Below are 15993 nucleotides of genomic sequence, written 5' to 3'. Positions count from 1 at the left end.
CCACCTATGCCTATTGCAATTGTACCTAGACAATGTTACAAATAAGTTACAATACATGTTTATGATCAGAACAGCGGATGCAGTTCTCAACAGGCGTAATATTACGCTTAACACGTGATAAACGATAAATAAAGCTTGCTACATAAATAAATGTAGCATTCCGCAAACAATTACGGAGGTGACTTACATTTTATCTTGTACTAGTGACCCGCCCCGGCTTCGCTCCTACACAATTTATACACCTTAACAAATTATACACCTAAACCTTCCTTAAGAATCACTCTATTGATAGGTGAAAACCGCATAAAAATCCATTCGGTCGTTTTTTAGTTTATTGCGAATATACTGACACAGACGCGGCGGGCTTTCCCTCCTTTCTTTCTTTCCGTGGGATGGATTTCCTCAGGGTATGTTTGCCTATTATCAGGGCTTAAGCAGTGAAAAGACAAGACATCGGCCAAATACTTATGTTACTTTCTAAATATAATTGTAGTTAATTAATACGAAATTGTCACGCGTAAAGCGCAAGCATCATTAAATAATGAAATAATAATTCATTAATGTGCTAATCGTTACGATGCAGTCTTTTTGACGTTTTGTAAATACTCATTTTGTATACTTAGTCTATTCTACCATCTATATAAAGCAAAATATTGTCGGGAAAAGTTACCTGTAACTGCTACGTAAAGATTTTTTGAGAAAGGGATTTTTCTCGGGTAAATGAAAATGAAAACAGTCCTCTCGGGACTGGAGAAAAAACTAATTCCGTTTAAACGAAGTTACTGGAAATATAATCGCTAGTAAAGACTCCTCCCTACCCAACAATCCTCGTGGTTACCCAACCACTAAAATAAGCAGATATTGGTATTATTATTTCAGGAATTTGTTGTCTTTGTGTTAAAAAAAAAACATTTATTTCAGACTTACAAGTCCATTGAGGTTAGTATCATTACTACTAAACTTAAAATTAGGGTTAATATCATATAAAACTAAATAATATATTAAAATTTAAAAATAAAATAAAACAAAACTAACTTAACCTATGACCCGGTACATACGGAACTGGCGCATGCAGACCGAGCCAGTGCCTCATTAGGGGGCTGTCCCACGTTTCAGAAACAATGCCCAGGATTCTATTAAAACTAACCCAAACTTTTCAATTTTTCCGTCCAACTTGTCTGGGTTCAAACAGCCCAAGGCTGCGTTTCGAGAGTTCCGAGATTTTGTTTTCATTCCAACAATTAATTGGGAGAGGCTATCTAAAATTCGGCTTACCATTGCCATTCATGTTAAAAATCGCACCAACAGGAGATAATATAAACGAAAGACGACGAATGAGAAATGAATATTGTGGGTCCGCGGTAAAATTAGCCTCCAGATTTTCAGGAAATAAAAGTTTTATTTTCGATTTGTATATGACTATAGCGGCAAAAATGTTATACTTAACTGACATTCTTGATGTCTCGTTAAAATAACGGTGTCATATTCATGTCGTTGGTTTTGTATTCCTTTCAGAAATTGTTATTTTCATTAGCTGTTCATATCTTGTAAGTTGTAGACTCTATTTGATTTTTTTTGGCTAGGTACTCGTCTTGCCACGTTTCGTAATCTTTATAACTTGTAATGATTATGCAATGTGCAATAGTGCAATATAATATTATTATGCTCGTCTGTTACGCGCTGAGTTAAACATTTCAAAAAATGGTCAGAGACATTTCACGTTACCATGTTATTTTGTATAAATGACAAGTCTTTGTATTACAAATTCAAAGGAATGAACAATACTAAACTCAGTTTTGTGCATACTTATGAGCGGTCATTCATTTTTGATCGCCTGTCTTTGAATTCTTATTATGTTAACAGTTCTGTGTGACGTCCGTGTTAGATATTAATTTTACTACCTTCATTATGTTTGTTGACGATTGCAAAAATATTTTTATTATTTATTAAGCTTTCATTTAGTTTTACTTAACTAGGTTTTTTTAATGAATAACACGACTGATTATAGTATTTGCATCAGGCAGATTAGGTCATATGTGTGACCTGTGATATTTATAAACGTGTCTAAGTAATCAGTAAAAAGCTAACACAACTTGCAAATTTATTTCCTGGACTGGAGGTTTACAAAATGTCAATATCATAACGAAACACTAAATTAATCTTCGAACGCTTGTTCGTTTACCTTTACCATTTCATTTTATTACCAGTCCAATTTTAGGTCAGGTCAGGATACGGTAAGGAAACAACAAAATTTACTGCTTTCGCACAGGTGCACAAGGAAATACCTAAATTTTTTACACTTCCCGCAAGTTTCCTGTTTATAAAATAACTGAGCACAATGATATTGTTATGGTTTGGAGGCCGAGTATATATAAATACGAGAATGTAACGCATTTGCAAACAATATAGGCGTTTAGTAATGTAGTGAGTGAGTATGTAGTAGTGTAGGAAGTGAGTTTGCGGAATTGTCAAAGCTATCTAGACTCGTAGATTCGTAGTAGAACAATTGCGTGCGCAGAACATCTTTGCGTAACTATGATGCGTCGATTACACTCCGGGTTGCTGTTCATAAGACTTTCAGACCACACGACTGGCGGACCACAATAAAACCTGACTTCCGGTTACAAGTTTGGCCTGGCCAGCCACATGAGCTCATAAGAGGAAAAACCTTTGGTCGCCGTCATCGAAATCGATGTGGAGGACTATATATATTTATGAATGTCGAAGTTACACCATAACAAAATGTTTTGTAAATAGACTGGCTGCTGCGGTTAATGGTCTGAGGGCCTACCGCGAATCACGTTCGACGTGTTGCCTCTGTGTCACACTTATAAATTCGTATGTAAGTGTGACAGGGAGGCAACACGTCGAACGTGGTTCGCGGTAATCGCGGTAGGTCCTCTGTATTCGTCACGTGCCTTCTTATGCAATATTGCTTGCTATCCGTCACTTCTTCGCTTAGTTTTTAAACTGTTCATAATTTCTTAAGCGCACTTCACCAATACAGCTTTAATTACTGGGGATAACATCAATCTATATGCGACGCAACAACAGAGCGTCAGTTGCAAGGGGATATATTATTTTGTGTCGTTTTCTATTGATGTGGTTCATGTAGTTGTAAATCACACCGTAAATTTTACCACGTAAGTGCCATACAGAGACAATTTAATAATACAAACACTATATCGAATAGATACACAAAGATAAGGCCTGTTTCTGTAACTGATCTGACAATTCTACAAAATAAAAACCTTTAGGTATAAACCTGACTTAAATTACCATTACGTTGTTTTGCTCGAAGTATAAAAATAATGTCTGTCATTTACGTCTTTTATTTCTTACTATAAGGCCTGTTTCTGTAACTGATCTGACAATTTTACAAAATAAAAACCTTTAGGTATAAACCTGACTTAAATTACCATTAGGTACCTACGTTGTTTTGCTCGAAGTATTAAAATAATGTCTGTCATTTACTTCTTTTATTTCTTACTGTATTGTTGAAAGTGTTAAATTGATAATGTTGTACAGTCAGCAGCAGAAGTTGCTAGGCGAGCGAGGTGTTCTAAATGATCTGGCTGCGACTTTATTGTTAAGAGAATAAGAGCGTGTCAAGGTAATTTTGAACACCTCGCCCGCATAGCAACTTCTGTTGCTGCTGTAGGACTTTCATGTATGAAAATTCATATTTTTCATGTTGTTTACAATTCAGCTTGTTTACAAGTCGCGTTAGTTATAAACTTATAAGTCGTGTTGACATGTTTTTAACGGACCATCAAAAATGACATTTACTCTCGATGGTTACATTTTCTAAACACATTTATATTTTACATATTTTTGTATAAAAATCTAAAATCGGGGTTATTGACAACCACGTGTAAAAATAAAAATGATGTATAATACATGGATGCGAGCGATGCCTATAAATTATTCTGGTATAATGGAATCAATTGGTGAGTTTTTTAAAGTATAACTAGTAACATTTAGTTATAATGGTATACTTATAATAAATGTAAACGATTAAAATTACATACATGTCTTGATAATCGTTTTGTTTCGTAATTATTAATTTTACATAATAGAAACGCTATTTATACCTGAAGTTAAAAGAAACTAACACATACCTTTAAATACAAAGAACGGCTGACTTTCCGCCCATACTAATAACTTTGCTCCTCCAAGATTGTGTCTTATAAAATATATTTTTTAACGTAGAATATTGACGAGGTATAGGACGTATAGGTATTTATGTATAAACGACGGACGGATATGGAACTGTAAACAATTTGATTAATCAATTATAGCAAAACGAATCAGCATATCACATTACTATTTTTCAAACGAAATGGTAGGGAAAGAACACCGACTCAAATTCTCTTTTACTAAGGTGGTTTGTAAGTTGTCAAGCCCCAGGTACGCATTACAGTGAAATGGATTCATTTGCGTCACACACTAAATTGCATTAGAGAGGCCATTCAATCGTTGCGTAAGCAATTCCGTTGTAAATACAAGATTAAAACTAAGTCCTCGGATGCGCTTTTGACGTTTCGAGATTGGACAGAAACTTTCTGATTGTGAGATTTACAAGTACAGTAAGCTGCAGTGTTAAGTTTACCCCCTGCAAATAAATTTCTATGCAGGGGGGTTCACTTGACTATGTAACTTAATGTACCAGTTCTAGCTAAAAGTGTGTCAGCACAAAGGAAACGTCCAGAAATCATGTGATCGTTTAGAGAGGGGTGGGGGGGGGGGGGTAAGGAAAATATCAGCTTAGCGTCTAAGAGTACCCGCATCATAATTATCACGTGATCTTGTGGCAGGGAGGGAGGGGGTCGCGTTAAAATCACCAAGGGGGAGGGGGGTCCAAAATAGGCCAAATATGATCACATGATTTCTGGACGACCCCATTAAGCGCTGATAAACACATTTTCAATTATTTATGAGGGCCCTTGTATTTGCCTTTCTAGTGAACCGAACTTTCCTCATCCCTTATGTATCTGTATTCGTAATCGTTTGTTTTATCTCCGTTCGTAACGTCGCAAAATAAGCGTGTTTTTATTTTTGAGCTGCATTTGTGCCGTATTTCTTGTTTAATTTGAATCTTGTTGGTACACACAATTTGTAGTTTTCCAATAACAGACAAATGACATTTGACCTAATCCATTATAGGTTTAACGCAAGCTCTAGGTAACTATGAACATGTACGCGATCAATTTAATTCGACTAGCATTCATAAAAGGGTGATCGGGTCATGTGGTAACCTAGATTTGCGCACGTACCACAAATCGCTATTTACCATATAAGACAACCGGTGTTTGCCAATTCATATACTTAAGTGATTGCTAAGTACTAACCGCGAGTAGCGCCGTTGAGTTGCATCCCACACTAAGATACCATGCCATGTTTATCCCTGGAATCCAATGAATACTAGTCTACTATTTTTTATACGCAATCCTCTAATTCAATATCTTGACAATTGTTCTCTGTCTATGACAATAAATCGTACATTTATGGGTTGACATCATGGTACAGCGAATTGGCATTGTCAGAAGACAATTTTATTATCAAGTATGTGGAATAGAAGATAGGAGCGAGGTCATAATCGTGGACGCATCTGATGCTGCGTGCGGCGTAGTATCTACATAAGTATGTACGATCGTTCAAATGATATGTGATGAGAGCTTTACTAGCGTTCTCAAATTAAACGCCCGCTAATGATTGCTAGTCTTTAGCGTCTTTTTCAGTGGGAATGTTTCATAATGAGCGGTGTAGTGGGACGTAATAAATGACATACTAAACGGCTCTATATTTTTTCCAGGCAAGGACGGCTCAAAGGTGACGACTGTGGTGGCGACGCCGGGGCAAGGCCCCGACCGGCCGCAGGAAGTGAGCTATGCCGACATGAAGCTCATCGGTAACGGCAGCTTCGGCGTCGTCTACCAGGCCAAACTATGTGACACCGGCGAGCTCATTGCCATCAAAAAAGTGCTTCAGGACAAAAGGTTTAAGGTAATGGACATTCACGTGTTACTTGGCTTGACTTGAAGAAGGAATGATAAATGATGGAACGAACATACAGATTATATTTTAGACATACCGAATAAGGTGTTAGATTTTTGACATGTGGCAATAAATCGCGCAGGGTATATACTTAGTTGCCAAGAACCAGAAAAGACTGTCCACGGATCGCAATGTTTTTAGGAGTGGCGTTAGTATCTCTATCAGTAGACAACATTTAAATCTTAACTGAAATAAATGTCATATACTAAGAAAAAGTGACCAAGGCCTCCAGTGCCCTAGGCTGGAATCGAACCAGCATCCTCTGCTATCGCGGCAGGTGCCTGTGCCATTCGGCCACCGGACCACAGCGGCATAGGTCGAATTTTTTCAAGTATATGCACTTCTTACTGAAGTATATGCACTTATTATGGCACCCCCTAAAAAAATTAAAATAATTTAATTTCTTCTAATAGTAACATTTAAGTCTGGCCTATTTTACAATACCAATCAAAAAACATTACACGAATGGGTTCATCGCACTGGTAATGTTTCTTAGGTCAAAATTAATAACTATATCTACTCGTAACCAAATATGTCTTTAGCAATTATAAGCCCATTCTTTCATATTATGACCTACAAACAAAATACTTTCATTGGTTTTACGGGGCAGAATAACAGCAATAAAAAAGTTGCTCGACCCACTTATTGCCACGTCTGTCTCGACCTGTGGCGTAGCTAATTGCATTGGCCGGGCTATTGCCGCCTGTTCGTGAAATTGTTTAGTTACGCGACATAACGTAAGCCTTGTACGATCATTCGGTCAATACTTTATACTTTAAGGGTAGATCAAAAGTTGGTATTCTCGGGACCAAATACCATCGAGATAATTCTATGTAATCTTGTAACCTTTTAGTATTATAGTCAGTTGAAGTTCCGAAACTGAGAAATTAGTAAATGACACGACCACATAAAATTCGTTCGCTAGAATTCGTTCCCGAAAACACCGTTAATTGGTTGATCATAATTCGTCTTAATCAACTTTCAGCCATATGAAAACAAAATAACAATATAAATTGGTATGATCAGATGAAACAAAGCATACTTTTATTACGCAGTAATATGTATAGATAGGGGAAAAGGAACCTATTTTGCTTCGAGATATATTATATTTTATATCGTGCCGTATCGTCTACTAATTTAATTTTTACGGAATCTCTAATATCGATCAAAGCATCGTCTAAACTCTAAAGGAGCATTCCACGGGCTGTCCCGCACAAACGCATTATATTTCCTGTGTTGCGACTTTTTTTCGGCATTTAAAGCAGGCGATTATTTTTCTGTGCATATTTTAACCATTTCTCATAGAAAAGGAAACTCTTATACCTGCAAATCTTCAGAAAATTCGCGTTTGTACGGGACAAACGGTAGACATTTTCATGGAATGCTCCTAAATAACCTTTTCCACCGACTGGTCTGGGTAGAATTCAAGTACATGAGCCAAACGTAAAAAGTTTCCTGCAAAAGATTTTTTGTTTCGATCAATATAATTGTATCATTGTTGTGATCAGTTAACTGGTCGCCTTGAACCGTTTTTATACCTGCGGTAGTCTTGTCTATTTTTTCCTATTGTAATAGGCATTATCATTTAAACTACTTCTTTATAGCACAAGTTGAACTCTATTGAATAGATAATGTACGTAAATTGTATAGATGAAATGGTATTTTATTCTTTACAGAATCGAGAACTTCAAATTATGCGACGGCTGGAGCACTGTAATATTGTCAAATTGAAATACTTCTTTTACTCTAGTGGAGAAAAGGTGAGTGATCATTTTTTGTAGATAATAGTAATAGTTGAAATATTTACTATGTGATTATTACGAATGATATTAACATTATGTGTATATAATAAGTCAGAGATATAAGAGTTAATATAGTAAAAACTGCAAACTTCTTCTTTAACTCTTTTATTTCTGCTAAGATTGTGAATATTTAGGGGTTCCGTATCTAGAAAAAGAATATCTATTGTAGCTTATGAATTTACAAGACTCGTTTAGCGATACATTCAGAAACAACAGTAACAAATGCTTATGTACTTTCATCAACTCGTAACCGCTTTTAATGTCTCTGAATCAAGTAAAAGTTATGTTAATCCTAGTTTGTATGCAGTCATACATATTTATTAAGCAAACAAGTATGTAGAGTAATTTCAATAATATCGCAATTGAATCAGTCAGTGAACATATTTTCCCGACAGCCACGCAACCGCGTCCAGGCTAAACTCTATGTATGTATTCTGTATGCTGTAATATAGGCAACTAGCATGATCGAAGGTATGCACGGATATGATGATCGCCTTTTTGTCGTTTATCGCTGCGGTTAAAACATCCGTCACCTTCACAATTAAACGATGGTTTACTCACAGTGATAACTGATTAAAACGCGACTTTATAGGCCCGGCGACGAACGATGGTACGGAACCCTCGGTGCGCGTGGCACTAGATCTACTGTACTTTAAAATGACCGGTTTCTAAGCTTGTGTTATTTGTGTGTTTTATTTGGGGGAAGGCGGCAGTGCCCGCAGCAGTCAGTACGTTGTTAAGCGCAATGCAGTCTATTGAAGTCACAGTATGTCTCTAAACCAATCAGATTGTTGCGCTAGTGTGCTAACGCACAATTAGCTCCAGACTTTTGGCAATGGTTATCGAGAAATAAACACGTATTCTAATTAGTACTAATCTCTACACCGTGATCTGGGGAGGTACTGCGCAGATTTAACTACCTATCGATCACAATTTTGTGGTTATTTTTAGTAATGTACAATTCCTAACTTCAGTCCTTGTTAACAGCTTTGTTGTACAAAACATTAGGTCCGTGCTCACGTCCTGTAATACCACTTGGAAAATTTAATTTTATCGGACAGATAGTTAATAATGTTGATATTACCATTATCATCAATACTTTAAATAAACATGGCAAAAAAGCTTTGATGTGCTATAATTTATTTTAATTATGCCCTTGGGTCAAATCGAAACACGTTGCCAAAATTTGCAAGGTACCTCTCAACCATGGTGTTATACCTGATTTCCAGTCTACAATAGTAAAACATTGCTCGGTAACCAAGCACGCCAGTCGATTTTTACGCAGACAAAATCCTGCCATAAACCATTTTCAAACAGCTTTACATTTGGAACGGATGAAGCTACACGGATCTACATCATTTCATGACCGACAATGCATTTGGACTATAATATCAATCATCTTTCCCGTGCTTGCTTTGTTTTTTTTTTGTTTCCTGTGACTGCTTTGAAAGTCATCGTCATTTTAAATACTGAATAACTACACGGTAGCTCAATGTAAACTATCATTATTTATCTCGGTAAAAGCTAGAGCCAAAAACCTTTGGAAGACATCCAAATCTTTGTCTTCTCAAGGATGCGTTTCTCACGATGTCCTAAATATGTATATACTTGTTCAAATGAATCATGTAAGACAAAGAAGTCCACCTAGAATGCTATTCACTAATCATACGGTCACGCGACTAACAATAAGGGTTGTTTTATTATATTTTTGTGATTTTGTATGAGTTTTCATGCGCCTAACATTACTTCTCTATCCGTGAATTGGTAATATGTATCTAAAAGGAATCTGGCTAACTAAAGCTGAACTCCATATACTCTGACTTAAGATTGGAATTTGATCCATTTTTATTTCGAAATCTTATATAGTCGTATAAAAAAAATAACCGATTAGTTTTACCTTTTTAGTAATTTTACAATCTTACATTCTTCGAGGTTGATATGTTATTAATATGGGTTCAACCATAATTATGAATAAAACCTGTGATAGTAAGTAGTAGTTTTTTTATGTAATCGATTTGGAAATCAGAGTATAGACTACGCTGTTACACTGTGCGTCATATATTGACCAATGGAGTTATCGCGTTGCCGGTTCAACTTTTGTTAGCTAGACTCAAACAATAAATGTTGGTAAAATTAAAATGGTCGAGGCTCAAAACAGATCTTAAAAGTATGTACATTACATAGAATGATAAAGCTTAGAAACTATAGGTGCTGGCAACCGTTGTGAAACCAATTTTACTATATGGTTTTAACACATCACTCAATTAAGGTAAAAGCAAAAGATACAGAGGTAGCCGTATTCTGGCTCCACTTTTTAACATTTTTATAAATTTTTCTAGGCTTTAATATTCTTAGGTACATGGTACATTAGTTATTTAAGAGTTTGAAAGACACCATTTAACATTATTTTTGCGTTTGCAGAAGGACGAAGTGTACCTGAACCTGGTGCTGGAGTATATCCCCGAAACTGTGTATAAAGTGGCACGTCATTACTCCAAAGATGAACAAACCATACCCATTAGTTTTATAAAGGTAAGGCCTTAAAATATTAAATGGGAACATAGTCCAAAGCCCGTATGTCGTAAGAAACTGCCGTATAAGATAGAATAGACGCATACTTATCACTAGAGCGTTCTAATGCGCGTTGCTCACTTTAAAAAGCCTCTGAAAAGCTGTGTGATATGAATCGTTGGCCAATTACGAAACCTTTAAAATAGGTAATTTATTTATAGACTGTATGTAGACCCTGCAGTGGTATTTTTAGGAAGATCGATACGTTTACCGGACTGCGCGACACCTATAATGGGGTGATATCTTTCTCTTTTCTCTACTATAACATGAGATTTTTGAGTTAAGAGTTAGTTAGTCTAAGACTCTTGAACTTGGTAAGAGTTTGCAAATTAGGTCAAGAAAGGTGTGTTCTTGGCTTGTTTAGTTGATGGTAGAATTTAAAATAGATAAAGTGTATTAGGTGGCATGGTAAATGAATATCTTTATAATGAAGTGCTCATTAGTTCTAAGCAGTTGTCATGAAAATTTCGAAATCGATTCTTTTATTGAATAATCGTTTCTTCGACTTTACTTAATGTAAAAAAAATTAGAACTCTGGTAATAACCTTTTGCTAATCCGACAACTACCATTTTCTTATTTTTTAACCCTAGTATATAAAGTTGTCGTTTTGCCGTTTATATAAATTCAATTCATAACCATTTGATTCTTAAGGGCTCATAAGGACTAAAGTATGTACTGATGTCTCGCCGAAAAGTTTCCTAAACTGCGAAATTTCCATATGGAGAAATTTTGGAAACTTCTCATATTCTTGTATGAGGATGAAAATGTTCCATATTAAAAATGCATGGAAGTTTTCATTATTTCCTGTGAATTTTCCTGCAACGTTTCCAACTTTTTGCAAACTTTCCGCAACTTGCACATATATGTAGAGTAGAGAAACAAGAATAATTTAATTATATTTTAACAGCATTTGATCGATAATTCTTGACGTCATATGAGAGACGGCTTCGTTTGACGTGGTATACATGACGTCATTTAACCTTCGTTGGTTTACTTAAAGAAATAGAAAAACAAGAATACTTTCGTAAATAATAATATAATATTAGATCGAATAACACCGATAAGGAAATGCATACAACCGAACGTCCACCATCGTACAGTCACCTGCAATAATATATTACGCAACGAACTATCTTATTCGTAGCGCAATAAAAGCGTGTCACATATTTTTACGGGCTTCGTTGTATAACATATTATTGCAGGTGACTACTACCAGCGCCAGGATACCATTTTTTGAACTAAACATATAAACTACAGTGACAGTGACAGCTGTTACATTCAGCCAATGTCAAATTTGTATATTCAATAGGTTTTGTTTAGCAGTACCACTGTATATATCTTGTATCTAAATAAATGTTTTTTTTTTCATCATAAATGCTAACAACACTGTTTTAATATTTTCCAGCTGTACATGTACCAGTTGTTCAGAAGTCTGGCGTACATCCACTCGCTGGGCATCTGCCACCGGGACATCAAGCCACAAAACTTACTCCTGGACCCCAAGACGGGCGTCCTCAAGCTGTGCGACTTCGGCTCGGCGAAGCACCTCGTGCGCGGCGAGCCTAACGTCTCATATATCTGCTCGCGTTACTACCGCGCGCCGGAACTTATTTTCGGCGCTATAGATTATACCACTAAAATCGGTGAGTGTTACATTTGGTAACTTTCTTCATGGAGTCTTTCGGCCTTGTTAGGCCATAAACTTGACTGAAACCGGGCGTGCTCAAGCTATGTAACGTCGACACATACGCAAGCGCTTCACGGTTTGTCAAAAATTCAAAATTAACTCTAAAAACCCTTCACTGTGAGTTTGTACCAAGAACACGTACATTACATACACTGTCAAAGTAACCTTCATGCTTTTTCAAGTACCTAGGGTTTGCAAGCTTTCATTTCAATACAACGCCCATTAAAAAAACGTTACAAACTGAACTTGGACACCGTTGAACTCTTAGAAAACTTAGATATTATTAAAAAAAAATACTTAATAATAATTACGCATACGAACACCATAAATGGACAGTTAATTGCCATGTTTGAACCTTATTACAACGAGATTAGGTTCATCAATGGTCAAGTTTAGTGTGTTACTGTTGACACACTACCGGAACAAAGAGCGATTATCGCAGCTCAAGTGTTGCGGTCGTAGAATCGTTGGGATACAGGGGTGTCAGTGTCATATTATTATGGCTTGGGCAATATAAGCACATAGTTGACAAAATTCTTGTAAAGTTACGTCATTCGTTTTACAGGGGTGTTTTATTTATTCAAGAGTACTTATGAGTCTGATCGCTTAGTTGTATTATGATTAGTGTGCAAAATATACCCAAAAATACGAACCGCTTACCTGCGTTCGTTGGGTTTTCCTTTTCGTTAAGACTCCTACACTTTTGGTGGTCAAACCCATAAAGTAGCTCGGTATTTTTTTTACAGAATATGGCTAATATTATAATAAAATAATGATTCAAAATAGTATAAATTTACTACGTAATAAAACAAATTGGTTATTGCTCTGTCGTAAGATAAAAGTATAACTCCGTGTTATTATAACTTTTCACCTTTTAATCACTATTCTATACAATGTCGTATAAAAAACAGCATGTAGGTTACAAATTAATAAAGATAAAGTTAAAAAACGGATGAAGTAGAACATTGCAAAGAAAAATCCATTGTATAAAATGTAATTCGATTTTCATGTTCCAATTTTTTTTTCTAGCGTCGCGTGGCCCGCTCTAAATAGTCTAGAATTCACTTAGGTTTACAGATGAGACATTGTTTTTTTTTAATTTATGGTTGATTATTTTAACCGCGTATGATATCGCTAAATTAATTTATAAGTTGATAAAAGTATTAGCTAGTAGAGATTTGAGTAGACTATATTTAAAAACACTTTATTAAATAATTTAGATTTTTATTAATGATATATTTGTCTGTGGCTCATTCCAGATGTGTGGAGCGCGGGTTGCGTAGTAGCAGAGCTGTTACTCGGACAACCCATCTTTCCGGGAGACTCCGGCGTAGACCAACTCGTGGAAATCATCAAGGTAACTGACTACTTCACTCAGCGCCACTTGCACCATCACACTAACCCGGAGTTAACCGGTTAAACCAGGAGTTACCATGGTTACCAGTACAATTTGACACTCGGTTAACGGTTTAACGGGTTAACCCCGGGTTAGTGGGATGGTGCAAGTGGCCCTTAGGCAGCTTTTCGAACTCTTTCCTCGCAAGAAACGTTCGTGTAGGTAGATAAAGATCCGTTTGGATAAAAAAGAAGCATATATTTATCGATTGCCGCTGATATTTCACATTGCCGGCCGCGGAGAATACCCGTCTTCGTATTAAGAAAAAAAAACTATTTAGCGCCACATGATATAAAGATATTATAAACGCTACATAGAGTACCTGCATATAACATGAACCAACCGCCGAATAAGCACAAACATCAAACATCAACATTTATTCAGCAAATAGGCCACAAGGGCACTTTTTCACGTCATCATTGAATTTACATACAAGCAAAAATAATAACATCAACAATTTTATAAAATAAAACTAACAATTCAATCTAACGTATTACAATTACTAAGAGATGTATATGGTCTCTTAATGTCGAATTACATAAAAAATACAGATACAAAACACAAAAAAAAACTATAATATTTAGAGGTGTAAATGTCTCTAGGTGTCAGAACTATAAGATTATATAGTTTATCAAGTTATCCTAGAGATGTATAGGGTCTCCAAGAGTCAATATCCTGTATAATTAATACATTCATTAAGAGAAAAGAAACATACGAGAGCAGAATGAGGCGTCTCACTGTAATTAATTAATAAAAATAAAGTTACACATGCACATTATGGGGAAACGCGACATGGGGCGGTGCAGACTCTGTATGGAGGCAGAGGAGACGCCCTTGCACATCCTCACAGAGTGCCCTTGCTTAATGCGCACTCGTGACTTAATCCTGGGCAGACACATATTGAGCCCGGAGGAGTTGGTCTCTCGACATCAAAAAGATCCTGCAGCTGTTCGAAGTTACAGGTTTGGATCGAGAGTTGTAGTAGGTGGCGATCACAATAGATCAGGGATGGTCGCAGTGATATATAGGCTATGGAGCCTTATATAGCCCCTAGCAAGAAGAAGAAGAACATGAAGCAAATCCATCCGATCATAATAAAGTGTTAGCTAATAATTTCCCTCTTTTTACTCCTCTATTAGTTTTTTATTGTACAATAATATTTTTTTACAGGTCTTAGGCACTCCCACGCGGGAACAGATCAGAGAAATGAACCCGAACTACACAGAATTCAAATTCCCTCAGATCAAGAGTCATCCATGGGCGAAGGTGAGTTTCCATACTAGTATTATTTTAAGGTTTTAATAGTTTCAAACTACATTATGGTACAGCGAGACTATAAAGTTTAATCACATGTTTTATGTGTAGACTAGTTAGACTCATTAATTTATAATGGATTGACGTAAGTAGATGCACGATATTGATAAAATGTCCGGGCGTTTTGTTGGCTATTTGGTGAGAAGACGAGCACTCTGTAATAAAACGTTCTTATTTTTAAATTAACAATAATTTTGTTGGGTTTATTTAGGGGAGAAGTGGCATGATGGAGTCAATTTTTTAAATAGGCACTTGCATTATTTCGACAGTTTTACGTGAAATCAGTGTTGTCAATTAAAAAAAAAAAACCTCGTGTAAAACCTGTTCCAAAAATACCAAAGCGCGAGACGCTCTTTCAAAACCTGCCCCCTTTTCACTTCCCTTCTAAGTTCTAAACCAAAATCAAACAAAAACTTTCTAAAAAGTGTAATGAGATAAATACGAGGACTCTGAAAATGCGCCAATAGTAGATGCTCGACGTATTGATCAGCTGTGCAACTTGCATTGACCTAAGCGCGATGTTTCAAACATAAATAGGTAGTCTACAAAACGTACGGACATACCGTAATGTAGTCACAGTATATTATATTTATGTATATGATATTGCGCCGTCATTGCAGTATATGTTGGAGCGAATGACCATGCCCAAGAATCTCACTGACCACCAGCGGCTTCGAGTAAGACACTGCTCGTTGCTAAGTGCCATCATTCGATACATTACTAAAGCGCCTTGGCAATGAAACGTCATCCAGGGCTCGGAACCGGTTTTTTTGAAAAACCCGAAATAGCCCATTATTTTTAATTATTTTATACTATTTACGTAGGACTGTATTATGTATTTAGGTAACAACTTCGTATTATTAGATTTTCCCATTAAAAATGAAAAAAATAACCAAAGAACGAAAAAGAACGTAATAATACCGGTATTTTTTGTATGAAGAAAAAACCGGTTCCGAGCCTTGACGTCATCCCTTTAAAACAGAAAACCGTGCTCAAATTTTTTTTTTATACGGAAATTGCTGTATGATTAAATACGTTTGAGTCACTTTAGTGATAATGTAGATATGGTTTTTAATTCGTTTACCATCGACAAGCCCAGAAATATTATGTGAAATTATGGAACCCAAGTTTTAAATTAGACTGCGTTATTTCTGTTTTGTCCTTG

General features: G+C 36.2%; 1 protein-coding gene across 9 annotated transcripts in view; it reads left to right on the top strand.

Moving 5' to 3' along the window:
* LOC134796654 (glycogen synthase kinase-3 beta) overlaps positions 1-15993 on the top strand; it is a 48174-nt gene that overhangs the window by 23769 nt on the left and 8412 nt on the right. For 5 of the 9 annotated variants that reach the window (XM_063768794.1, XM_063768796.1, XM_063768797.1 and 2 more), the window contains 7 exons: positions 5816-6006; positions 7734-7817; positions 8566-8625; positions 10281-10391; positions 11837-12074; positions 13378-13475; positions 14685-14780. In XM_063768794.1, the coding sequence (XP_063624864.1) occupies positions 5816-6006; positions 7734-7817; positions 8566-8625; positions 10281-10391; positions 11837-12074; positions 13378-13475; positions 14685-14780 (878 nt within the window). Of the gene's footprint in view, positions 1-3794; positions 3951-5815; positions 6007-7733; positions 7818-8565; positions 8626-10280; positions 10392-11836; positions 12075-13377; positions 13476-14684; positions 14781-15448; positions 15579-15993 lie in introns of those variants that run through there. The other 4 variants (XM_063768795.1, XM_063768799.1, XM_063768800.1 and 1 more) reach the window with 3 other exon arrangements.

This window comes from Cydia splendana, chromosome 14 (genome assembly GCF_910591565.1).
Source record: "Cydia splendana chromosome 14, ilCydSple1.2, whole genome shotgun sequence".
Lineage (NCBI taxonomy): Eukaryota > Metazoa > Arthropoda > Insecta > Lepidoptera > Tortricidae > Cydia > Cydia splendana.
This window is presented reverse-complemented; position numbering and strand designations above follow the sequence as displayed.